This window comes from Trichomycterus rosablanca, chromosome 8 (genome assembly GCF_030014385.1).
Source record: "Trichomycterus rosablanca isolate fTriRos1 chromosome 8, fTriRos1.hap1, whole genome shotgun sequence".
NCBI lineage: Eukaryota > Metazoa > Chordata > Actinopteri > Siluriformes > Trichomycteridae > Trichomycterus > Trichomycterus rosablanca.
The window spans coordinates 32,119,381-32,146,391 of NC_085995.1; the positions used below are offsets into that span (position 1 = coordinate 32,119,381).

The 27,011-nt window shown below is 42.0% G+C and overlaps 1 protein-coding gene across 1 annotated transcript in view; it reads right to left on the reverse strand.

The window, feature by feature from the left end:
- Positions 1-27,011, reverse strand: part of dock4 (dedicator of cytokinesis 4) — a 128,661-nt gene that overhangs the window by 31,193 nt on the left and 70,457 nt on the right. Inside the window, exons 13-27 of the mRNA XM_063000064.1 lie at positions 25,927-26,052; positions 22,938-23,062; positions 22,474-22,636; positions 21,150-21,256; positions 20,899-21,055; positions 14,995-15,092; positions 14,534-14,617; positions 13,758-13,858; positions 11,614-11,695; positions 8,101-8,271; positions 3,450-3,642; positions 3,174-3,304; positions 2,501-2,635; positions 843-941; positions 656-750 (exon numbers count right to left, since the gene is read on the reverse strand). Of these exons, the coding sequence (XP_062856134.1) occupies positions 656-750; positions 843-941; positions 2,501-2,635; positions 3,174-3,304; positions 3,450-3,642; positions 8,101-8,271; positions 11,614-11,695; positions 13,758-13,858; positions 14,534-14,617; positions 14,995-15,092; positions 20,899-21,055; positions 21,150-21,256; positions 22,474-22,636; positions 22,938-23,062; positions 25,927-26,052 (1,867 nt within the window). The remainder of the gene's footprint in view (positions 1-655; positions 751-842; positions 942-2,500; positions 2,636-3,173; positions 3,305-3,449; positions 3,643-8,100; positions 8,272-11,613; positions 11,696-13,757; positions 13,859-14,533; positions 14,618-14,994; positions 15,093-20,898; positions 21,056-21,149; positions 21,257-22,473; positions 22,637-22,937; positions 23,063-25,926; positions 26,053-27,011) is intronic.

Below are 27,011 nucleotides of genomic sequence, written 5' to 3' on the forward strand. Positions count from 1 at the left end.
GGAGGGGGCGTGTTAGTCACGGCTCTCCTCAGTCAGAGTGGAGGTCCACATCAGTAGAAAGGAGGCGGGGGGTGGGGGTGGGGGTGGGGGGGGGTTTGATTGAATATCAGACCCAGCAGGCCGGGCGTCTACACTGACAATGATTGGCTCGTCCGTCGGGTAGGGAGTGCCAGAGGGGATTCCTCATAACTGCAGCAATTCTGACCTCTGCTGGCTGATCAGTGCTGCCTGCACAGAGACATGGGATAATGCATTGATCAGGGTGTGTCTCTCAGTGCGCAAAGCTGATCCACATATGAACTCGCCTTGTGCAGGTAAAAAGATGCAGTCGGCTACTGCACACGTTTCAGAGAGGGCGCGTGTTAGTCACGTCTCTCCTCAGTCAGGGTGGAGGTCCACATCAGTAGAGAGGAAGCAAAATGCAATTGGGTAGTTGGATACAACTAGATTAGGAGGAAAATTGATCGAATCGACAAATAAACCCACCTTGTGCGGGTGAAAAGAAGCGGTCGGAGTGGAATGTGATCGATAACTGGATATGACTAGATTGAGAGGTGCTTGTGCCAGCACCTCTAATTAAAGTGGGTATTACACCCTACTTGTCTCAAAACAGGGTTAGCATAAGCCACCAGAGAACCCTATTACACACACTTACTTGTTAGTGACCAATCTCATGACGGTCCAGTCTTTAGGAAACATGTCAGGTCTGATAAGTATTCTGAACACAGTGAAAAGCTGCAGGAGAAAATTCTGCAAAAAAAGATCAACAAAAGCACAAGGTTCAAAGGTCAAGTGTCAAAGTTTCAGCATGTCACCGACTGAGCTGTGAGTTCTGTTCTCACCGCCAGCTCGTCCTTAGTGGAGAATCGACTGAGAAGCTTCTGATAGTCTTTATCACTCAGCTGTCTCAGAAGGGTCAGCAAACAGGCCACAAATTCCCCCTACACACACACACACACACACACACACACACACACACACACACACACACACACACACACACACACAAAAAGTAAAAGTGTATTTAATGTAATATATACTGTATGGCCAAAAGTATATGGACCCCTGACAATGAGCTACTTGGACATCCTATTGGAAACTATGGACAGTAATATGAAGTTGCCCACCAATCCTCTGAGAAGGTCAAACTAGTCAAACTAGCATTTGTGAGGTTAGCACTGATGCCAATTCCAATTCATCCCCAATTTGTGTAAAAGGCCTAAAATCAAGGCTCTGTGCCAGTCACATGAGTTAATTCCTTCATTCATCCATTGTGGGTTTTACCCCCGCTATATCCTATTCAGGGTCGCGGTGGGTCAGATTCACTGGGCAAAAGGGAGGAAACACTACGGACAGGTTGCCAGTCCATCACAGGGCAAACACACACACATACTCACACCTAGGGGGACTTTAGTAGCTCCAGTTAACCTGACTGCATGTCTTTGGACTGTGGGAGGAAACAGGAGCACCCGGAGGAAACACACACAGACACGGGGAGAACATGCAAACTCCACACAGAAAGGACCCCGAGAATCAACCTGGGGATCAAACCCAAGACCTTCTTGCTGTGAGGAAACACTCACTCACTCACTTTCTTAACCGCTTATCTAATTAGGGTGCTGGAGCCTATCCCAGCTTGTCAATGGGCACAAGGCACACAGTAACACCCTGGATGGGGCGCCAGTCCATCACAAGGCAGACACACATACACACACATATACACACTCATTCACCTATAGGGCAATTTAGTGTCTCCAATTAACCTGACTGCATGAGCTCCTAGAGGAAACCCACACAGACACGAAAAGAACATGCAAACTCCATATAGAAAAGACCCGGACCGCACCGCCTGGGGATCGAACCCAGGACGTTCTTGCTGTGAGGTGACGGTGCTACCCACCGAGCCATGTGCCACCCTGTGAGGCAACGGTGCATTGTTAACAATGTTAAACAATGCAGCAGTAGCTCAGTGGATTGTTGGGCAGTTGTAGGTCAATGTTTAAATGATGGGCCTCGCAAACAAAAGGTCAAAGTTCAAACTTCATTACTGCCAAGTTGCCACTGTTACACCCTTAAGCAAGGCTGTTAAGCTTCAGTTGATTAAATTGTAAGTGATCACAATTGTGATGAGTCGTTTTGGATGAGAAAGGGTCTGCCAAATTCCAAAAATGTAAATAAAAAAGTAGTTTTAAAAATGTAGAACAGTTTATGAACCTCAGTTTGTGCACAGGGGCATAGTCATGCTGAAACAGGAAAGGACCTTGCCCAAACTGTTGCCACCAAGTTGGAAGCATTGATTATTTTTTATATTCTACACAACTGTTAGAAATGTACATGGATAAAACTCATAACCTAAATAAATAGAAAGCATGTCCACATACTTTTGGCCTAAGTATAACACAGTACTGGTCTGGTCTAGTTCTCTGTATAAATACTGTAGAATCTCAGTTCCCAGTGTTTCCAGTGACTCTTTATAGTTCTGAAGTGTGGATTCACTCACAGTGACGTCCTGATACTGCAGACGCAGTGACGAGGCCGCTGGCTGAGGACGATTGGTCACTTCCAGTATGGTCCTCAATAACACTCCAGATAAGCTGTCCATTATTACATTCACCTCTTCTGATGCTACACACTCCTGCTTAGAAACACACACACAGGAAACAAGACATGTGGACACATTAGTGACCACACCAAGAAAAGCATTTGTATATTCTATGGTGCTATCGACCGGCCAGGCGTCTGCACAGACATGATTGGCTATGTCTTTAGGGGTGACAGAACCAATCGTCTCTGTGTAGGCGCCAGATAGCAAACCCAGACTTGTGCCACCCGAGTGTTTATAATTAATATTTTTTCAATTATTATTACTATTATTACAATTTTCATTTTATTTATGTAAGTTAACAACATTAAAAATGGAAACAATTACAAATTTTTTTACAAATTTTTAACTAATTTGATCTATTTGAAGTAAATCTTAATCTACAATGTGTGACAGAATAATTTATTATTAATATAATTATTTAAAATACTACTTACTATTAAGATCCAGTATGTTTTACACTTTAATACGTTTATTTTAATGATATTAATGTTTGTATTAGTGAATCCTAATCATCTTTTGAGGAATTCTGGGTTGATGAGCACACAGCGTTTGAATCTATAATGGTTACCATGTTTGTGTCTTTGTGCACCAGTGACAACATGCTGGTGAGAATGTTGGCACACAGAACCAACTCCTTCTGCTCCTGCAGGTACGTGTGAAGAAGATGCAGGACCATAGGCAGGAGTACACACCTCGACTCTGCAGTATACGCGCACACACACACAAACACACTCACACACCTGTAATAGCTCTGCTTCCAGACCAGTATTATCGTAATCACAACCATTAATGCTGTGAGATTGTAGATGTATTTTTAGAAGATAATGTGGCTGTGTGTGTGTACCTGGGTTGGTATAAAGTGGGCTCTCCACAGTCTTGGCCACACACTGTAGCTTGACGGCCTGTAGGGGACACTCGGTATGTGTGGGAGCAGGCAGGCTACTCAATGTGTCGCGTGCCAGGTTCGCCACCTCACGCACCCCGAACACCTTCAGCAGCTCGCAGCATACGGTGGGGAAGGACCTCAGAAACACAGCCTAAACACACACACGCACACACGTTGATACACTTGCACACACACATTTGAGTGGATAATTACTAAGGTAAAAACTGAACACCTTGCTGCCTGTTTGACATAATAATAATAATAATAATATATTATAAATAATAATAAAAGTAATACTAATAATATATTGCAAATAATAATAATACATTTTTATAAACAATATAATGATACATTGTAAATTAATGATAAGTAATAATTATATTATAAATAATAATAATAAAATATAATAATAGTAATACTAATAATATATTGCAAATAATTATAATGAAAGTATTAATAAAATATTATTATAAACAACAATATAATAATATACTATAATTAACAATAAATAATTATTATATATTATACAATAATATTGTTATAAATAATACTAATATAATAAATAATAATAATATATAAATAATAATTATGATAATTATAATAATTTTATTGATAATGCAATTGTTCATAATATTAAATTAAATTAAATATTAAATAATAATACTAATATATTAAAAATAACAATGATGATAATGATAATAATTTATTTTGAATGATAATGTTTTATAAATAGTAATAGTAATACTAATATATTGCAAATAATGATAATAATAGTAATAATAAAATATTATTTAAAACAACAATATAACAATAAACTGTAATTTATAATAAACAATAATTATATATAATAATAATAACATCAATTGTATTATAAATAACAGTAATTATGATAATTATATTGATATTATTGATAGTAATAAGAAATGAATTAATAATAATAATAATGATAATAATAATGATAATAATAATAAAAATTATTATTCTTATTATTAATAATAGTAATAATAATAATAATACTAATGCTAATGATTATGATAATGATAATGATAATAACCCACCACAGCTGAAATTTCGGTTTCAATCTCAGCAGTGCTATAGGCCAGCCAGGTGTCTACACAGACATGACTGCCTTAGGGACTTAGGGTTGGAAGGGTGTTGATGAGAATGAGTAAGTGTGGGATAACCCGTGATGTGCTGGCATTCTGTACAGAATTTAACCCCATCTTGTGCCCAGTGTTTGAGGGAAAGAATTCAGGGTCTGACCAGTATAAAGCAATAATTGAACTAATTAACTGAACCCGTCAATGAATAGCATGGCTTAAGCTTAGGTTACTATCATTGTAGAGTTTGGTATGTTCTGGCTTTATATCAGGTACTTTAAATTTCTCCCACCTTCCAAGTCATGCCAGGAGGTGGATTGACTTCTGTGTGAAAGAGTGAGAGTGTGGGATATGTAATGCCACTTTGTCCCCAGTGTTTCCAGAACAAGATCCAGATTCACTGCAACCCTGACCATGATACAGTCACTTCTTTTCACAATGTGACCTTGTGATTAGTACTTGGAGCACTGGCATCATCAAGCTTGATGCTGGTCTTCTGTGTGTTTTCTCTTCAGTCATGTCTGGGAGGAGATTTCCTCTCTAGAAGGAGAGCAGCTTTCAGGGAGAGCACACTCAGTGGGTGATTGACCCTCAACTCGAGAGCAGCAAACAACAGACACAGGCAAATGTCCACTTTCTGTTCATCACACACAGTTCTGAAGTATATGAGTAAACACAGTGTGTGAGGTGGCACAGGGTTGGCACTGATCCTGCAGAGTCCATGTGCTGTGGGTACGTTATGTATACCCAAACATGTTTCACTCACTCAGGCGTGTTTATGGGAATCTGCTCTCCTACTGTGCTGCTACATCACCAACCAGCCTGTGCGTGTGTGTGTGTGTGTGTGTGTGTGTGTGACAACATTGTGTTGTCGTGAGCTATCATAGCTTGTGTGAAATGAATTGTTTTTTAAAGCATGCAGAGCCGCCCTGCTTAAAGCTGTCGACATCCACAGCATGCTCTCTCTCTCTCTCTCTCTCTCTCTCTCTCTCACACACACACACACACACACACACTCACTATTGATACTGAGCATGGAGAATGCCGAGGGTGTGAATGTGTGGGCAGAAAACTGTAAACAAGTTTACATACGATTGTAAGAGACAAAAAATTAATGGCCAAAAGTATGTGGACACCTGACCATTAGCTTGTTAGACGTCCCTTTTTAAAAAAAACACCACCCACCAACCTCTGGGATTGAGCTTGAATCTCAGCTGTGCTGTCAACCAGGCCGGACGTCCAACAGACACAATTGGCTGTGTCTGAAGAAGGCGGTTAATCTAAGTTTGTCATTGCTACAGCAAATGTGACCTCTGCTGGTTGGCCGAGGCATCTGCAGGCGCTTTGGTGGTGCAGCAGTGTATTATGCTAGCCCACCATTGCTGAGATGTGGGTTCGAATCTCAGCAGTGCTATCAGCCGACCAAGCGTCTATAGTGGGGGTTAGGGTTGGGGGAGTGGACATGTTAGGGACATGTAACCTATATGGCCAAAAGTATGTGGACACCTGACCATAAGTTTGTTAGACGTCCTTTTCAAAAAAATGCCACCCCAACCTCTGGGATCAAGCTTGAATCTCAGCTGTGCTATCAACCTGGCCGCATGTCCAACAGACACAATTGGCTGTGTCTGAGAGAGGGAATGGTCATCTAAGTTCATCATTGCTATGGCAAATATGACCTCTACTGGCCGGTAGTGTATTATGCTAGCCCACCATTGCTGTGATGTGGTTCAATTCTCAGTGGTGTTATCTGCTGGCCAAGCATCTATAGAGACATGACTGGCTATGTCTAAGTAGTGGGGGATAGGGTTGGGGAAGTGGCCATGCAACCTATATGGCCAAAAGTATGTGGACACCTGACCATAAGCTTGTTAGACATCCCTTTTCAAAAACCGCCACCCTCATTTCTGGGATTGAGCCTAAAGCTCAGCTGTGCTATCAACCAGGCCGGACGTCCAACAGACACAATTGGCTGTGTCTGAGAGAGGGGTGGGTCATCTAGGTTTGTCATTGATACAACAAATGTGACCTCTGCTGGCCGGTGGAAGCATCTGCAGGCGCTTAGATGGCACAGCAATGTTTAAAGTTTAAATCATAAGACCATAAGCTTGTTAGATGTCCCTTTTCAAAAACCGCCACCCTAATTTGTGGGATCAAGCTTGAATCTTAGCTATGCTACCAACCTGGCCAGATGTCTAAGAGACACAATTTCACCTGTGTGTTGTACGAGTGTGTGGTCAGTGATTTACCTGTGTGTTGTACGAGTGTGTGGTCAGTGATTTACCTGTGTGTTGTACGAGTGTGTGGTCAGTGATTCACCTGTGTGTTGTACGAGTGTGTGGTCAGTGATTCACCTGCGTGTTGTACGAGTGTGTGGTCAGTGATTCACCTGTGTGTTGTACGAGTGTGTGGTCAGTGATTCACCTGCGTGTTGTACGAGTGTGTGGTCAGTGATTCACCTGTGTGTTGTACGAGTGTGTGGTCAGTGATTTACCTGTGTGTTGTGCGAGTGTGTGGTCTGTGATTTACCTGTGTGTTGTACGAGTGTGTGGTCAGTGATTTACCTGTGTGTTGTACGAGTGTGTGGTCTGTGATTTACCTGTGTGTTGTACGAGTGTGTGGTCAGTGATTCACCTGTGTGTTGTACGAGTGTGTGGTCAGTGATTCACCTGTGTGTTGTACGAGTGTGTGGTCTGTGATTTACCTGTGTGTTGTACGAGTGTGTGGTCAGTGATTCACCTGTGTGTTGTACGAGTGTGTGGTCTGTGATTTACCTGTGTGTTGTACGAGTGTGTGGTCAGTGATTCACCTGTGTGTTGTACGAGTGTGTGGTCTGTGATTTACCTGTGTGTTGTACGAGTGTGTGGTCAGTGATTTACCTGTGTGTTGTACGAGTGTGTGGTCAGTGATTTACCTGTGTGTTGTACGAGTGTGTGGTCAGTGATTCACCTGTGTGTTGTACGAGTGTGTGGTCAGTGATTCACCTGTGTGTTGTACGAGTGTGTGGTCAGTGATTCACCTGTGTGTTGTACGAGTGTGTGGTCAGTGATTCACCTGTGTGTTGTACGAGTGTGTGGTCAGTGATTCACCTGTGTGTTGTACGAGTGTGTGGTCAGTGATTCACCTGTGTGTTGTACGAGTGTGTGGTCAGTGATTCACCTGTGTGTTGTACGAGTGTGTGGTCAGTGATTCACCTGTGTGTTGTACGAGTGTGTGGTCAGTGATTTACCTGTGTGTTGTACGAGTGTGTGGTCAGTGATTTACCTGTGTGTTGTACGAGTGTGTGGTCAGTGATTCACCTGTGTGTTGTACGAGTGTGTGGTCAGTGATTCACCTGTGTGTTGTACGAGTGTGTGGTCAGTGATTTACCTGTGTGTTGTACGAGTGTGTGGTCAGTGATTTACCTGTGTGTTGTACGAGTGTGTGGTCTGTGATTTACCTGTGTGTTGTACGAGTGTGTGGTCTGTGATTTACCTGTGTGTTGTACGAGTGTGTGGTCTGTGATTTACCTGTGTGTGTGTAACAGGGCTGATTCCTTTACTTTCGTGAGACAGAAACAGGTGGATGGATTTGAAGAGTTCATGAATGGAGCAGCGGAACTCCTCCTCCCCCTGCGCGGCCATCGCTGTGGCGTACAGTCTCCGAGACTGCACGATGAACTTGAACAGGTACTCTGCTGCCTACACACACACACATTGTTTAATACAAACATTATACCTCTGTATGTACAAAAATATTCAAACTGGGGTTTAAAAACATGTGTGACACACAGTAGTGTGGGTGGGGCACAACACCAGGGTCCTGAGGCCTGATCCTCACCTCTTGTCAATGTGTATGAGGAGTATGACATGATCTTGCAGTGGGTAATGAATTGATCCAGTGCGTTTTCCCCTGCCTCCCAAACACACAGAAATCTGATTGGCAGCTCTAAAATGTAAGTGTGCTGCCCTGTGATAGATTGGCACAGTGAGAAATTTAGTGTTCCTATGTCGACTTTTAGTACATTAAGCCACGTTAAGCTTTTTTTTTTTAATATGAAGCTTTTTCGACTCTTCAGAGAAGCTGATTTTCAGCAGCCTGAGCCTTAAAAGTGAAACCACCACACAGTGAAGTAAATACAGTTTAACATAGATATACACCGACAAGGCATAACATTATGACCACTGACAAGTGAAGTGAATAACACTGATTATCTCTTCATCACAGCACTTGTTCGTGGGTGGGATATATTAGGCAGCAAGTGAACATTTTATCCTCAAAGTTGATGTTAGAAGCAGAAAAATGGACGAGCGTAAGGATTTGAGCGAGTTTGACAAGGACCAAATTGCGACGGCTAGACGACTGGGTCAGAGCATCTCCAAAACCGCAGCTCTTGTGGGGTGTTCCTGGTCTGCAGTGGTCAGTATCTATCAAAAGTGGTCCAAGGAAGGAACAGTGGTGAACAAGGTCAAGGGCGGCCAAGGCTCATTGGTGTACGTGGAAAGTGAAGGCTGGCCGGTGTGGTCCGATCCAACAGACGAGCTAGAGTAGCTCAAATTGCTGAAGAAGTTAATGCTGGTTCTGATATAAAGGTGTCAGAATACACAGTTTGTTGTGTATAAGGGCAGCAAAAGGGGGACCAACACAATATTATGGAAGGTGGTCATAATGTTATGCCTGATCAGAGTATGTGGATGCTTTTAGAGTGGATTTGATGGTTATTTTACATAAATGGATGTTCGTGTCTTGGAGCGTGTTAGTGATGTTTTGCCGCACAGCTCAAGCCAAGCGCTGAGCAAAGAGGCTACAGTATATGCGCCTAGCGTCACGGTGAGCGAAGCATAAAATGCTTCTTACTTGAATGCACTAAAAAAAGCAACAATGGTGACAAACATGAGGAACGTAGTCACCATCTACATCTTCTAATGACCAATAGTCGATTGACGCTTTTTGCATAACAATGAACATCTATAACAAGAGCACAAATGCTCGCAGGTGATATACACGCTGTTGTGCAACGCCCACGGTTGATGAGTGGAAACACGGGCCAGTTCTATAAAAAGAACCAAGGTTCAAAGAAACTCAAATGGAACCGGTTCAAGAACCAGAGTAGGCCGCTCAGGTGGCGCAGCGGTAAAAACACACACTGAAACCAGAGCTGGGGTCTCGAATACATCGTATCGAATCCCAGCGCTTCCTGCCGGCTAAGGCTGAGCGGCCACATGAACAACGATTGGCCTGTTGTTCAGATATGGGCGGGACTAAGCCGGATGGGGTCTCTCTCTCATGACTGGTGCAATTACGACCTCTGCTGGCTGATTGATGGCGCGTGCACAGAGATGAGAAAGGAGTGCTCTCAGGGTGTGTCTCTCCGTACACAACGCTGAGCTGCACTGCACTTGTCAATGTGTAGGTGATAAGATGCATACGGCATGCTGCCCACGTGTCGGAGGGGGCGTGGGTTAGCTTCGTTCTCCTTAATCAGAGCAGGGATCGGCATTGGTGGAGAGGAAACATGACGCAATCGGGCAATTGGACAAGGGAGAAAAAGGGGAGAAAATGCATAAAGAAAATATATATATAAAAAAAAGAACCAGAGTAGTGGAAAAGTGTTAAGTGTATTACTGCCCAACACCCAGTATATTCTGGTGATCATACCCAGCGCAACCCTAATCCTGCACCCTAATCATGGTAATTAAATCTGGAAGTTTTCTTCCTGCATGGTATAGACAGTGATGTCAATTGCCCAGCTTTCTCTGACCCCCTATAGTTTTTTCAAAGAGCTAATATTAAAAATATCCAAACTCGACTGTTTTCATTGAAATGAGATTTGCTTACGAACAGTTTCCCTGGGGGCAAATGAGAAACAAAATATGTTGAATATTAATGGAGGACAAACATAGCAGTCAGGAGCTGTGAGAAACAGGATATTCACCCAACAGGGGGGTGAGTGTCGACTGTGTTTGAAGCTGTTCATTAACAATGCACACGTGTGAATATGCAAAGTGTACATGTGTGTAGGAGTGCGTGTGTATGAATATGGATTGTGTACGAGTGTGAATGTGTGTAAGAATGTGTAAATATGTGCACCTGTGCAGTGTGTAAATGTGTGTACAACTGCACGTGTGTGCATATACTTGCAATCAAAAATATTTCCTGCCCCCCCCCCCAATGTTTCTACACACTTTGTCCATTTTATCAGCTCCACTTACCATACAGAAGCACTTTGTAGTTCTACAATTACTGACTGTAGTCCATCTGTTTCTCTGCATGCTTTGTTAGCCCCCTTTCATGCTGTTCTTCAATGGTCAGGACTCTCACAGGACCACTACAGAGCAAGTATTATTTGGATGGTGGATCATTCTCAGCACTGCAGTGACACTGACATGGTGGTGTGTTAGTGTGTGTTGTGCTGGTATGAGTGAATCAGCAATGCTGGTGGAGTATTTAAACACCTCACTGTCACTGCTGGACTGAGAATAGTCCACCAACCAAAAACATCCAACCAACAGCGCCCCGTGGGCGGCGTCCTGTGACCACTGATGAAGGTCTAGAACTCAAACAGCAGCAATAGATGAGCGATCATCTCTGACTTTACATCTACAAGGTGGACCAACTAGGTGGACCAAGTAGGAGTGTCTAATAGAGTGGACAGTGAGTGGACATGGTATCTAAAAACTCCAGCAGCGCTGCTGTGTCTGATCCACTCATACCAGCACAACACACACTAACACACCACCACCATGTCATTGTCACTGCAGTGCTGAGAATCATTCACCACCCAAATAATATCTGCTCTGTGGTGGTCCTGTGGGGGTCCTGACCATTGAAGAACAGGGTGACAGCAGGCTAAAAAGGTATGTAGAGAAACAGATATACTACAGTCAGTAATTGCAGAACCAGGAAGTGCTTCTATATGGTAAGTGGAGCTGATAAAATGGACAGTGAGTGTAGAAACAAGGAGGTGGTTTTAATGTTATGGCTGATGGGTGTATGTGTTTTAGCATTAAATACGTGCACACTGTGGAATATTTTGGTTCTACCTTCAGGACCTGCTGGATCTGTTCATGGTGCTCTGCATCAATGATCCGATCCACATGCCACTTCAAGACTCGGATCAAATCTCTGTGAAAATAAGGACAACCAGTGATTTGAAAAGTGTGTATAAAAAGATTGGTCAGATGTACTCAGATAGCCCTAGCTTGCAAATAGGACTCCTATATCGATTAGACTATAATCGGCCGATAGAACCACTTCACCACTCAAGAGCTCTTGAAAGGAATATTTTGCCTATGCATTTTCTTGAGAAATGTCAAAGCTTCCAATAAAATATACAACCTACAGTTTAAAAAAAAAAGTTGGGACAGTATGGAAAATGCAAATAAAAGAACAGTGTTTCTTATATTTATTTTATTTTATCCCAAAAAGTTGGGACAGTAAAGAATTTACCATTTTGTAATGTTGCCATTCCTTCTAACAACACTTAAGACATTATGGCCCTGAGGATACCAAACGATTAAATGTTTCAGGTGTTATTTTGTCACATTTTTCCTGCAAACACATCTTAACGACATTCACACTTTTTATAATTTGATATTCATCTTACTCACTCACTCACTCTCACTTTCTTAACCGCTGAAGCCTATCCCAGCCTTTCAAGGGCAGCAAGACACACACAGTAACACCCTGGACAGCCAGTCCATCTCAGGGCATGATATTCATCTTTCAGAATTATTTCTGTTTCTTTCTGGCATTCAGATGTAGACTTGCCGTTTCTTCATTTGGAGATATTGGCTCTCACTATGGTTTGGTGGAGTTCTAGAGCCTCAGTGTCTTAATTTTTTAGCATATTTTGGTGTTTTTTAAAGGCTTAAAACATCTTGCTGTCATTTACAATGATGAGGTTCAAGGTTCAGTTCAAGATTTACATGATTAAGTAACCAAGGGGGTAATTACAATCAAATCAAAAAAACATTTTTAAACATTGTGTGTTGTGTTTTACTTAGACCACTTTTGTCTTCTTTATGGTACCAGATAAGGGGACAATTACTTTTTTACACCACTGTGTATATGTAGCATCTTATGGGCAACATGGAAAACCTTGAGGCAGATGGTCTACAACAGCTGAAGGACACGTCAGGTTCCTTTCCTGTCAGCCAAGAACATGCTGTTTACACCAAATTCTGACCCTCACATGTTGCCTCAGGCTTTCTCAACTGTCCAGTTTCAGTAAGCCTGTAAACTCCAGTAAGCCTGTAAACTCTAGAGACTGTTGTGTGTGAAAACCCCAGGAGATCAGCAGTTTTTCATCAAACGGTCAAAGGCACTCACATGACTTTTTGCCCCATTCAACAGAATTGTTATTTATTTTTTTATTTCATTTCTATTAACCACTCCATCATCATCAGGGCTGCAGCGGGCACAAAGATCTAATCCATAGCAGGGCCTCGGTTACCCCCTCACAGGTATATATAGCCAATATATAGAATCAGAATTCTGATTCTGAATCTGATTCTGATTCTGATATAGCCGATTATGTCTGTCTGGAAGCCAGGCATGCTGACAGCACACTTTGGTGGAGTCCTACTTTTTCTAGACTGAAATATTCCAACAACTTATTTTTAGCATTTTTAAACATTTTAAATGGTTAAGGATACTGAATGTTCAGCCGCTTGCATGTTTTTTTTTACCATCACCACATATATTTCTGGATGCTACTTCAAAAAGACATGGAAGACGGGCACCCAAGTGGTGCAGCAGGATATTCCGCTAGCACACCATTGGCGAGATTCTGAACTTATCGGTTCGAAAGTCACCGGTCGGCTGGGCGCTATCTAGTGGACATAATTGGCAGTGCCTGCAGGGCCGGGATGACTGGACTATGTGGGTGGGGTCTTCAAACGCTATGTAAGGACCCTGATTGGCAGGTTGAGAGGCGCCTGTGCAGAATGCATGGGTGAAAAAGAGTTCTGTTAAGGACTTCACGCTGGTCGGAGAAATCTTGACCAGCAATATACCCACCTCAACTGCAATCAGGGATTCCCCAGCAGTGGAAGACAAACTGACTACGCTAAATTGCATAAATAAAATAGAAAAAAAGACATGGAAGACCCAGATGATCTTTCAACACATCACACCGTCCAAACCCAAACAGAAGACTAGGTCAGGAATCCGTCAGTGAGCTTACCTGTATGACAGAGCACCAGCAAAGTGATTCTCAACGTAGTTGTCCATGACGGGCTTGAAGTTCTGGAATTTACTGTCCTGCAGCAAGTTAATGACATGCACCTGCAAGAAACCCAGCATGCATCAGGTTAACACTGATATTTTTTAAAGTGAAAAAACAACAACATACAGCCTAAATGTCAAGAAAATGTGTTTTTTATCAACTGCTTTATCCTGGTTTGGATCACGGGGAAACATTGGGTGCAAGACTTTTATCTGCTGTTGAGCATAAACATATGACATACTTAGAAGTTTTTTTACTGAATTGTTGTGCTGATTCTATTTGTAAGAAATAAATTTTTACCAGGGGTCTCAGACTTTTGGCCCCTATTGTATGTAAAAATCATGTTTTTGAGTATATCACCACTTCACATTGGCATCTAAAAGCTGTATTTTAATAACTCATGTCAGTCTGGACTGACATCCTGAATATAAACAGCAATCAGGCTACTAAGGAAACAGTTCAAATGGTTCGGTTATGACAGAAGCCCCGGCGCGGTCCAACACGATGACATGTATTTAGAAGGCAGCCATATTTGGCAGGTATCCATAGCAACAAAGCAGAAGAGAGAAATAAAACAAGAATTTGCATAAAAATCCTGATGGCAAACTGTTCAAGTGGAAGCTAAAGATCTAACACAGATCACAACACACTCACTTAACAAAACTTTGGTGCACACAATTACACAATTACTCTCTCTCTCACACACACACACACACACAGAACCTGTATCTTACCAGGCAGTCAAACACTTTCAGGCCGTATCTCTGTGGGCTGTCGTCTAAAACAGCAAACAAAGTGTCCAAGGTGTCCTGCAGAAACTGTAAAAAGCAGACAGATGAGATCTATAAATCTACAGTACATCAAAACACTCAGTGATTCTTCATGCACTGTCGATAGGGACACTGTCCTTCTGGAAAAGAACACTCCAAACCAGACAGAAATGTTCCATCATCTTGGTCAGGTAATCAGAATATTTGTGTATGATTTTGCAGTAACCCTTTCCTCTAAACGTACAGAACCCACATCCTGTCAGCAAAATGTAACTTCTCTCAACACACACACAATATAACAGAGTTACTAATCTACCTTACAGAAAGGGTCAAGCATTCAGACCTGTACTGTTCTCTTGGCTTACAAGTAAAGTTTTTTTCGTGTGACCCTGAGGAATTATGCAGGGTAAGCAAAACTGGGCTACCTTGACAGTCTCTGTTCCATCAGTGTCCTTCAGTTTGGACAGGCAGTCCATGATCCGGTCTGGATGGGTTCTCCATTTCAGCAAATCCAACATGTCACCTGCAATATGAGATAAAACACTGTGAAACTAATTGTATGATGTGCATTTTCATTTGTAGGTTTTCTCTGACTTTTGAAAGCATGTAAAATGTTAGCAAACCTCTATAAATTGCCCCTAAGTGTGTATAAGGATATGAATGATGCCCCGCAGTAGATTGTGTCTGTCCATCTATCTGTCTACCTATATATTTATCTGTCTACCCATTCATCTACCCATCCATCTATCTATCCATCCATCCGTCCGTCCGTCTATCTACCCATCCATCCATCCATCCATCTATCTACCTACCCATCCATCCATCTATCTATCCATCCATCTATCTACCTGTCTACCTACCTACTCATCCATCCATCTATCCATTCATCCTTCCATCCATCCATCCATCCATCTATTTATCTATCTACCCATCCATCCATCCGTCCATCTACCCATCCATCCATCTCCCCATCCATCCATCCCCCCATCCATCCATCCATCCATCCATCCATCCGTCTGTCTGTCTGTCTGTCTGTCTATCTACCCATCCTTCCGTCCATCCATCCATCTGTCTGTCAGTCTATTTATCTACCCATCCATTCATCCATCTATCCATCCATTCATCCATCCATCCATTTATCTATCTATGCATCCATCCATCTATCTGTCTGTCTGTCTGTCTATCTACCCATCCATCCATCCATCGATCCATCCATCCATCCATCTACCCATCCATTTATCTATCTACGCATTCATCCATCCATCGATTCATCCAGCCATCCACCCATTCATCCATCCACCTATATATTTATCTATCTACCCATCCATCTACCCATCCATCCATCCATTTATCTACGCATCCATCCATCCATCCATCCATCCATCAACCCATCCATCCATCTACCCATCCATCCATCAATCTGTCTGTCTGTCTATCTACGCAACCGTCCGCCCATCTATCTATCTATCCGTCTGTCCATCCATCCGCCCATTTATCTATCTACCTCCCTACCCATCCATCCATCCATCCATCCATCTATTTATCTATCTATCCATCCATCCATCTATTTATCTGTGGCAAAAGGACTGCACTAAAAGAACTAGAAACAATCAGATTGGGAGGAATTATTTGAACTGAACCCTGCCAAGCTGTAGGTCTCCAGGATGGAGATTTGCCCCACCCTGCTGTAAATGATACAGTAAACCAAGGCAGAGAGAATCCACTGCTATGTGCTGTGCTCTGTATGACATGCTTTAAAGCTGAATAGATCCCGGCTGCTAGAATTATTGGATGGAGCTTTAAGGTCAACAGATGCAGATGTGAAATCAGCAAGGAGTCGACCCCCCTCACCATATTATATACACACACACTTTTATGTCTACTAGTCACACTGATAACAGATCCATAAATAACACAAAGGTCATACATGAAAGGTCACATTTGACAGCCAATTATTGCAAGATAGGAAAAAAGATTAATTTGATACATTTCCGTCTTTCTGGTTGACAGCCCAAACATATTTGCATGTAGCCATAAAGTATGCAGGTATCCGAGCATAAGATTTTTGGACACCCCGTTTTGAAACCATCGGCCTGGAATGGAACAGAATGAAACCCCTCCTTTATATGGGCTGTAACTGTCTTTACTCTACTGGGAATGCCCATTTAGTCAAAAAAAGGGACTAAAGGGTCTAACTTGTAGTTCACACTACATGATTTTTCCTGATTTGCTCTGTCATCAAAACTCGGCTCTCAATTACTATGTGTGAACTACTCAACAACTCGATCCGAGCGGCTTGCCGAGCGCTCGTCAAATATCTGGATCTGAGTTGCCCGACTGGCAGTGAATGCTATGTCGAACAGCCAATGAGAACGCAAGATACGGTGTGAGGGGAAACGCAGGGGAGACGTTGTAAAAAGGTGTGAAAGGGGCATAATATAGTTTATATCAGAATACATTGGCACACACACAAGTTTTACAGTATTTCTAACGTCGTGTAGTGTGATACACACTACAAAGACTTCAAAGACACCCGATTACAAGAGATCCAGTCGTGTAGTGTGAACTGTACAGCTACCTGACGACTTGGAAAGTCGTGTAGTGTGAACTTGGCATAAGTTATTAAGTGGGGTTGAATATCGAGCTCTGTGCAGACAACAGAAGTTGCTCCACACCAAACTTAATAAACCCTGTCCTTATAGGACTCACTTTGTACAGAGGAACACAGTCATGCTGTTGTCATAAAATTGGAAACATATAGTTTATGTAATGGTTTTATACGTCTCATAGCAATGGGTGTGGCTAAACTAACTGAACTTCAAAACTAACCCTGTCGCCGCTCAGGTGGCGCAGCGGTAAAAACACACGCTGAAACCAGAGCTGGGATCTCGAATACATCGTATCGAATCTCAGCTCTGCCTGTCGGCTGAGGCTGAGCGGCTACATGAACAACGATTGGCCTGTTGTTCAGATGGGCGGGACTAAACCGGATGGGGTCTCTCTCTCATGATTGGTGGCGCCTGCACAGAGATAAGAAAAGAGTGATGTCAGGGTGTGTCTCTCCGTACACAACGCTGAGCTGCACTGCACTCGTCAAAGCGTAGGTAATAAGATGCATACGGCATGCTGCCCACGTTTCAGAGGGGGTGTGGGTTAGCTTAGTTCTCCTCAATCAGAGCAGGGATCGGCATTGGCAGAGAGGAAGCATGACGCAATCGGGCATATATATATATACATATATATATATATACATATATATATATATATATATATATAGGGCTGGGCGATATGGATCAAAAATAATATCTCGATATTTTTTCGCTGTACGGCAAAATACGATATATATCTCGATATTTTTTTATCCAATAAGGTAATAACAAAAAGACACTTCTAAGACAAAGCTACATGTTCCAAATTTTTTACAGGCACTTTTATTAAAATTCATGCTGGGGAAGCTTCACACAAGAACTATTTTTACTTTAAAAAAAAGAGCTATTCTAAGAAAAAGAAAGTTGTTTCTAAGGTATCTCCTGTCGTGTAATGTGAATTGCAACTAGAGATGTGCATTTCCTGCAGAAAATGCGAGTGTGATTGCGGTGCAGCGGTTGGGCGTGGCAGGTGAGAGGGAGTGCGTATCCCCTTGCTGTATTTAAATCAGGGTGTCATCAGTGGGCTTTACGATTTAGAGTTGGAACGGCGTTGATATCTCGAACTTTCAAAAAACGAATGGAAGTGAATAGAGCCGAAAAACGGGCGTGGCAGGTGGGCATGGGTTCGAATCCCCATGCTGTATCCAAGTCGGGGTGTCATCAGTGGGCTTTATGATTTAGAGTTGGAACGGCGTTGATATCTCAAACTTTCAAAAAATGAATGGAAGTGAATGGGGCTGAAAAACGGGCATGGCAGTTGGGCATGGGTTCGAATCCCCATGCTGTACCCAAGTTGGGGTTACATCAGTGGGCTTTACGATTTAGAGTTGGAATGGCGTTGATATCTTGAACTTCCAAAAAATGAATGGAAGTGAATGGGGCTGAAAAATGGGCGTGGCAGGTGGACATGGGTTCGAATCCCCATGCTGTATCCAAGTCGGGGTGTCGTCAGTGGACTTCACGATATAGAGTTGGAACGGCGCTGATATCTCGAACTTTCAAAAATGAATGGAAGTGAATGGGGCTCTTATAGGTTAAATAAAGGTTATGTAAAGGTTATAGAAATAACCATTCATAAAAATGAATGGAAGTCAATGGGACCAAAAAACAGTATAAAAGCGGGCGTGGTGGGCGAACGGGCGGGCGGATCAAAAAGCTTTCTTCAAGAAATGATTAATTAATCATTAATGGGACGGACGATTTAGAGTTGGAATGGCGTCGATATCTCAAAATTTTTCGAAAAAATGAATGGAAGTCAATGGGAAAAATTTGTCGGAAAAACAGGCGTGGCGGGCGGGCGGGTGGATCGAAAACCTGTATACGAGCGCTCTATTCCCGAACAGGCCGGACGATTTGGCGTTGGAACGGGGTCGATATCTCGAAAACTGTGGACGAAGAAAGCCGGACAAAAAACGGACAAATTGCCTTACTGCAACCACACTAAATATATTGTCTGGCCCTTTAAGAATGTTAAGTGCACTATAGGGCGCAGGGAGCGAGTGTGTAGGGAAGGTATCAGAATTTATCGTTTCCGGCTGTGCTCATGTTCTTCTGTTGTTTTGCACTGAGCTTGTGTGGTATTAAAAGTAGTGTTCTCGTTAAACCCTCCTCACATGTTTGGACGTGGGTTGATTGTTGAGAAAACGTTTGGGTTGATTGTTGAGAAAACGTTTGGGTGAATTTTTGAGAAAACGTTTGGGTGGATTGTTGAGAAAAAGTTTGGGTGGATTGTTGACAAAACGTTTGGGTGGATTGTTGAAAAAACATTTGAGTGGATTGTTGAGAAAACGTTTAAGTGGATTGTTGAGAAAACGTTTGAGTGGATTGTTGAGAAAACGTTTGGGTGAATTGTTGAGAAAACGTTTGGGTGGATTGTTGAGAAAACGTTTGGGTGGATTGTTGAGAAAACGTTTGGGTGGATTGTTGAGAAAACGTTTGGGTGGATTGTTGAGAAAACGTTTGAGTGGATTGTTGAGAAAACGTTTGGGTGGATTGTTGGGAACGTTTGGGTGGATTGTTGAGAAAACGTTTGGGTGGATTGTTGAGAAAACGTTTGGGTGGATTGTTGAGAAAACGTTTGGGTGGATTGTTGAGAAAACGTTTAAGTGGATTGTTGAGACAACGTTTGAGTGGATTGTTGAGAAAACGTTTGGGTGGATTGTTGAGAAAACGTTTGGGTGGATTGTTGAGAAAACGTTTGGGTTGATTGTTGAGAAAACGTTTGGGTGAATTGTTGAGAAAACGTTTGGGTGGATTGTTGAGAAAACGTTTGGGTGGATTGTTGACAAAACGTTTGGGTGGATTGTTGAAAAAACATTTGAGTGGATTGTTGAGAAAACGTTTGGGTGGATTGTTGAGAAAACGTTTGAGTGGATTGTTGAGAAAACGTTTGGGTGGATTGTTGGGAACGTTTGGGTGGATTGTTGAGAAAACGTTTGAGTGGATTGTTGAGAAAACGTTTGGGTGGATTGTTGGGAACGTTTGGGTGGATTGTTGAGAAAACGTTTGGGTGGATTGTTGAGAAAATGTTTGGGTGGATTGTTGGGAACGTTTGGGTGGATTGTTGAGAAAACGTTTGGGTGGATTGTTGAGAAAACGTTTGGGTGGATTGTTGGGAACGTTTCGGTGGATTGTTGAGAAAACGTTTGGGTGGATTGTTGAGAAAACGTTTGGGTGGATTGTTGAGAAAACGTTTGGGTGGATTGTTGAGAAAACGTTTGGGTGGATTGTTGGGAACGTTGTCCCAGCGATATTGTCTTATCTTATATCGTGTATGAAGATATATCGATATATCTTTAAAACTCGATATATCGCTCAGCCCTATATATATATATATATACAGTATATATATATATATATATATATATATGTATATATATATATATATATATATGAGTATATATATATATATATATATATATATATATATATATATATATATATATACTGTATATATGTATATATATATATAAATGAGCCCTGTCATGAATGTTACCTAACTGACCTCAGAATTATTAAAAAGAGTACCACCATCCTACCCATCCAGAGATTGGCAGGGTCAATAATGCTTTGTTGGACTCCTGAATACAAATAGCTCTAGCATTGTTGGGACATGACCATCTTTCACCAATAGGACAAGCTCAGAATCTCAGAACTGAAACAATACAGTGGTTTCAGTACCATCCTGTGTGAGTTTGGTGGAGCAGAGTGTTGAGATGATCCAGAAGGATTCTTTGCTGTTTTTGATGGTCAGGTTGGTGCCTGCCTGCAGACTGGCCTTTGAGTACGGAAGCGTGAGGTAGCGAGATAAGTCCTGTAGGTTTGCTGTCTCTTCACACTGATGGGAACAGAGATGAAATGCATTAGAACAACCTCAATGCTCACATCTACACACACACACACACACACACACACACACACACACACACTACCTTGTGGACGATGAGCTCATGAGTTCCATCCGGCAGTGTTCTCCCATCCTCCTGCATCAGTGGTACAAAAGAGAACCCAAACAGCTTCTTCTCTCCTTTCTCTTTTGCTGGAAAAGCAGAAAACAAGCAGCTCATTTATTGCTTTAATCTGGTCAGGGTCACTGTGTATCCAGTTTGTTGGGCGAAAGACAGGAAACACCCCAAAAGGTCTACAGTCCATCACAGGGCAGACACAGACACACACACATTTACACTTATGGTAAACTTAGGGAGACACACATAGTGAGGAAACCCAGAAAGGACCCTGGCCGTCGGCTGGAGAATTAATCCCTGGTTGTTCATTCTGTGAGGCCAGAGCACTACCCCTTGTTAAAATTGCTGATCTTGGCCAGTACTTATTTAGGATCTCAATAAGCCAGTTTTCACTTTGTATTTTGCCTCCGGCTTGAGAATACTGTTGTCTGTATTATGAAGATTTCATCACACAATGCTGGAGTGCAGGACATATATCAGGTAATTGAATATGACTACACTGGGAGGAAAATTGGGGGGAAGGTCTATAAAAACAGAAAACACAAAAATGTACTGCTTGTTTACACGTGTTTACAGTTTGTAATGAGGGATTAGTTTCTTTATTTAATTTTATTATTCAATCTGGCTATTTATAGCCATCTATTATTCTAACTGGGATTTCAAATACCCTGAATGTAACTTTCTACACTGCTAGGACCTCATCTATTCCTTTTTCTGTGTTTGTTTATGCATTTTCTCCCCTTTAAGCGCGTCCAATTGCCCGAGTGTGTCATGCTTCCTCTCCACCATAGCTGATCCCTGCTCTGATTGAGGGGAATGAAGCTAACCCACGCCCCCTCCGACACATGGGCAGCATGCCGTATGCATCTTATCACCTAGACTCTGACGAGTGCAGTGCAGCTCAGCGTTGTGTACGGAGAGACACACCCTGAGAGCACTCTTTTCTTATCTCTGTGCAGGCACCATCAATCAGCCAGCAGAGGTCATAATTGCACCAGTCATGAGAGAGAGACCCCATCCGGCTTAGTCCCGCCCATCTGAACAACAGGCCAGTCGTTGGTCATGTGGCCGCTCAGCCTTAGCCGGCAGGCAGAGCTAAGATTCGATACAATGTATTCGAGATCCCAGGTCTGGTGTTCAGCGTGAGTTTTTACCGCTGCGCCACCTGAGCGGCTGGAGCTCATCTATTCTGACTGAGAGCTGCATATATCATGCGACACCTGTTTAGCTTTTGTCCCACCCCAATCATGTGTCTGATATGGAATTATGATGGTGGATTGTGGGTTCTTACTTGAGCAGTGACGGAATTCGAAGCGTAGGTGAGACAGTCTGAACAGTTCTGGAGGAACACACAGTTTAATCAGCTCTGACCAGCGAGGACTGTTACTGTGGTACAGAACGAACGAATGAAACTCATCCTGCCCCGGCTCTCCGGAACCTGAACACACCGAACCCTGGAAAAGATGGAGATGGAGAGGAAGCATAGTCATCGATTATGGAATACGTACACTAAAAGACCAAAAGTTTGTGGACATTTATATCTATTACGTCTATTGCTAGCAGGTATATCAACTCAATTATAATAAATAATACACATCGAATTTTATGACTGAAGACAATGTTTGCTGAGTTTAAACTCCATATTAATGGCCATGGCTTCGGAATGGAATATCCGACAAGCTAATGGTCAGATGAGCACATTATAAAGCAGACACAGTTCCAGATTTATCTACATGTGCATGTAGAACCTGTTACCTTTAGTACCTGGCCATCAGCTCCCAGCAGATACACGGTGACTTCCACGTTTCGTGCCACGCTCTTTCCTCCTTTCTCAAACTCCCCTCTCTCCAGGGTCACGTACAGGTCATTCCTGATTTCACCTAATACCACAACCCAAAGAGAAGGGCTTTAAATCATAAAGATCTGCATTATTAAGTCTAAATGTTAATACAACAATGTTGCTCAATGTAAAAAAATTGTTGTTTTTTTTCAAACATTTAACCAATAGAAAAATAGAAGTATCATAATACATTATCATTTCATATAACAACCACTGTCACTAAAGCACAATCATTAAATTACAACAAGTCTGTCCATAGTTGAGAGATCAGGCAGAACAGTAGTCAGATATGCTAGCTCACCATGGACAGTTCTAGCTCTCGGATTCAAGTATCAGATGTGCCAGTGTCTGAGGGGGGCAAGGTCAGGTATGAGGTCTGTCTCAAAACCTAGTGAGATTTCTGCATAGACAGCCTTTTACGACATTTTATGCGCTCCTGAGAAGAAGGCATTTCTAAATTCTTAGATACCTTAAAATGCTGCCGAATGAGATGCCTTATTCTAAACAATATTTTGACAGAATAAACAGAGAGCATCCAATGCGAAGGCAATCCCAGCATTCAGTACGGTACAACTTTTCTTACAAAAACACTTCAAATATGGTGGACGGATGCACAGCAACTAACTTTTCAAATGTAAATAAAGAGTTCTTTTTAAATGTAAATAAATTCTTCCTGATTTGTTTACTTTGTTTAAAGGTGTACATGCGTCATTTATTTGCAAATTTGGACTTCTCATTGACACTTTAACCGTTTGTGGTACATGGAGAGAGATGTTGGCTAGCATGCTAGCAGGTTGTGTCTCCTCAGCCCACTGGTTTGACTGATCTGAGGCTAACTGTGGTAGCTCAATAAGGTAAAACTGTGATGACCTAATCACTGTAATCACTGTCTAAGTAGTGCGTCTAAATAATCTTACTGTATAAGCTTAATGTCTTAGATTAGATTCCTCTCTACTAAGGCAGCTGCACCAGTAGGCAGTGGGCAGCAAGGCAGCTCACTAGGTTTTCAGACAGACCCATGGTTTGTCTTTACTTGCTGCAACAGCGACTCCTGCTGTCTGGTTGAGTTGCCAGAAAAACTTAGGACTTAGCGTGGTTCTCAGTACCTATCATGGCGTACTGCTGGCTGGTGTAAAAAAAAAAAGCGGCCAGTGACCTCACACACAGAAGTGAAAGCAAGTGCTAGTCTGTGGCGCTCCATGGCCAGTGTGGGGGTGGAGCAAACAGCAGAAGAATTGTAATAAAGAATGGGATATGGGGATGTATTTATAGTGGTAAGTGCTAAAAGGTAAATGAGGTATAGAGGTAAATGCTAAAAGAAAACAACCCCCACCACACACACAAACAGCTTTTCTCTGACTTTAACAAAATAGAGTGCTTTGTTTCTATAAAGCATACTTATAACTGGGAACTTTCACCCCAATTATACAAGTCTGTCTTTATCAGCGTATCTAGACATGATCTCAGACTCTAGAGTTTGGAGTTCAGACGAGGTAATAAAAACTATAAGCCAATGCTAATTACTGTCAGCACAAGCTGAGACCCATTCTTTGTCAGCTGTTTCAGGGTGTGAAAAACAAAAATAACATGTGAATTGTGGATGGAGGTGTGAAGAGACAGAAAAATCTACGGTGGGTGAAATCATTATTCAACCACTTTTGTTTTGATTATTTTTATCATTTATTTTAATTTAAGCCTTTTGCATTTACACTCGTAAGCAAAAAGTGTGTACTTAAAGGATAAATAAAAGCATGTTTAAAAAACCAACTTGATATATTCATTTATTTTTTAATTTTTTTTTTAATGTATTTTCTCCCCATTTTCCTCCCGATTTAGTGCACTTAATTTTGTCTTCCGCTGCTAAGAGATACCAGATTTCAATCAAGGAGAGCACGTCACTGTACACGCCTCTTCCGACACATGTACAGCCCTCCTCTTCTCACCCCTGCTTTCTGCACAGGCGTCTCTTCCGCCAATCAGGATCCCTACACAGCATATGAAGACCCACCCCCCCACACATAGTCCGGCCCCCACCCTGCAGATACGGTGGCCAATTAGTATCTGCTGCAGGCACTGCCAATTATGCCCGCCAGATGGCACCCAGCCAACCGGTGGCAACACCGAGTTTCGAACCGAGGAGTTCAGAAATTCGGTGCTGGTGTGCTATCGGAATATCCCACTGCGCCACCTAGGCGTCCTAAAAAAACAACTTGATAAATCTAAATTTTTCAGACACCAGAAATGAATGGCATTAGTATTAACAACAGTATGTAGTGCAAAGTCAGATGGAAAAAAATAATTGGCTTCCTGCAGAATTGTGGTTGAATTTCAATTTCAAAATACATATATTTTAATAGAAGTGAAGTCAGAAGACTGGTTAGGCCATAAAAGTCGCTTGACCGTCCTTATTAGAAACTGGTCAGGAGATATTTGGGCTTCATGGTTGGGCTTGCTGTTTGGGTAAAACACCATCTCTATAGATATTCTTCTTTTCTTTTAGTTTTTTGATGTGTACATAATTCCATTTAAGTTTCCTCTGAAGAAGAATGCCCCCAGGACTGTTTGCAGCCCCATATCCTGATGCTCCCACCTTTATACCTAAACAATGTTCAGAATTATTGGATTCATGGGATGGGTTCATGTTCAAGGATGACAAAAAACATGGAAAAACAAGTTGGACTTTGGATTTTCTAGACTTGATTACAATGTTTGGGAACTGTTCTTGCAGACATTTTCCACTGTGTGATTATAACTACAATTTCTTACAGATAGGGTTTAGAACAGATATAATGTCAAATTAGTCACTGTTTCTAGTTCATTAGTCTACTTGACTAAAGCTCCTGCCATCCGTGCCCCGCTAACTAATACTGTTCACATTGTCAGATCCACAAACTTTCATCTCACCTGGCATGATAATGTCGGAGAAGCCCAGTCTCTTAGTAATGGAGACGTTGCCGGTGAACAGACGCATATACTCTTTCTGGATTTGCTCCAGGTCTCCATGCAGCAGCTGTAATGACACAGCCAATCCTACAAAACCAAGAACAACAATAGAATTTGTTAGATTTTAACACTGCACAAACATCCTACAGGCTCACAGAACAAGGCAAGGCAAGTTTATTTGTATAGCACCTTTCATACACAGTGGCAATTCAAAGTGCTTTACATAAGGAAAAATTAAAAGTATTAAAACATTCCTGAATCTAGAACCTCAGAAAGACTTCTTGCAAACATTTAGTTACAATTAAGAGAACATGAAATTAAAACAGAGAGATAAAAAATTAAGAACATGAAAAAACTAAAATAAAATATAGTAAAATGAGGGCCACACAGACCCAGAGCCACACAGACTCCCCTTAAATAATAATAAAAATAGGCCACACAGACCTTACCACACAGGCCCTGGAGCCACAAGACTACTAATCAATACTAATTTCAAACTCCCTTTACAAGAAACAACATCCAATAAGTATTTATCGTAAGTGTTGCGGATTGTTTTTGCATAGCTGAGCAGCTGTACACAAGCATAAGATTTCCATGCACAATACCAGCTGATGTGTCAGGTGCCAGCTGAAGTAATGTAAAGCACACTGTTATTGGACTTGATGAGTAAACGCATGGTGATGGTTTATCTGTCTCAACAGACAGATCTTGGTTTGGCACACAGCAATGAAGTGGGCACTTCTATCTAAAGTGGGTTGCAATTGTAAGTAAATACTATCCAAGCAACTGAGGGCAATTCAGGCAGTGGTGGGACTAGAACCAGCAACCTTCCAATAAGGGCTAAAGTACCTTAACCTCTGAGCTACTACTGCTGAGTTGAAAAGAAAGGCCTGATATATTTTTATTAAAAGATATGATTGTGTTTGTATGTGTGTTGATGGGCTCTAACACCAGCAGTGCATGAGGTGACCAGTGTAATAATAAATGTTCATGGTTTTGGAAGTAGTTGTTTAAAAAGAACATAAGGATCTTTTTAGGTATCCATA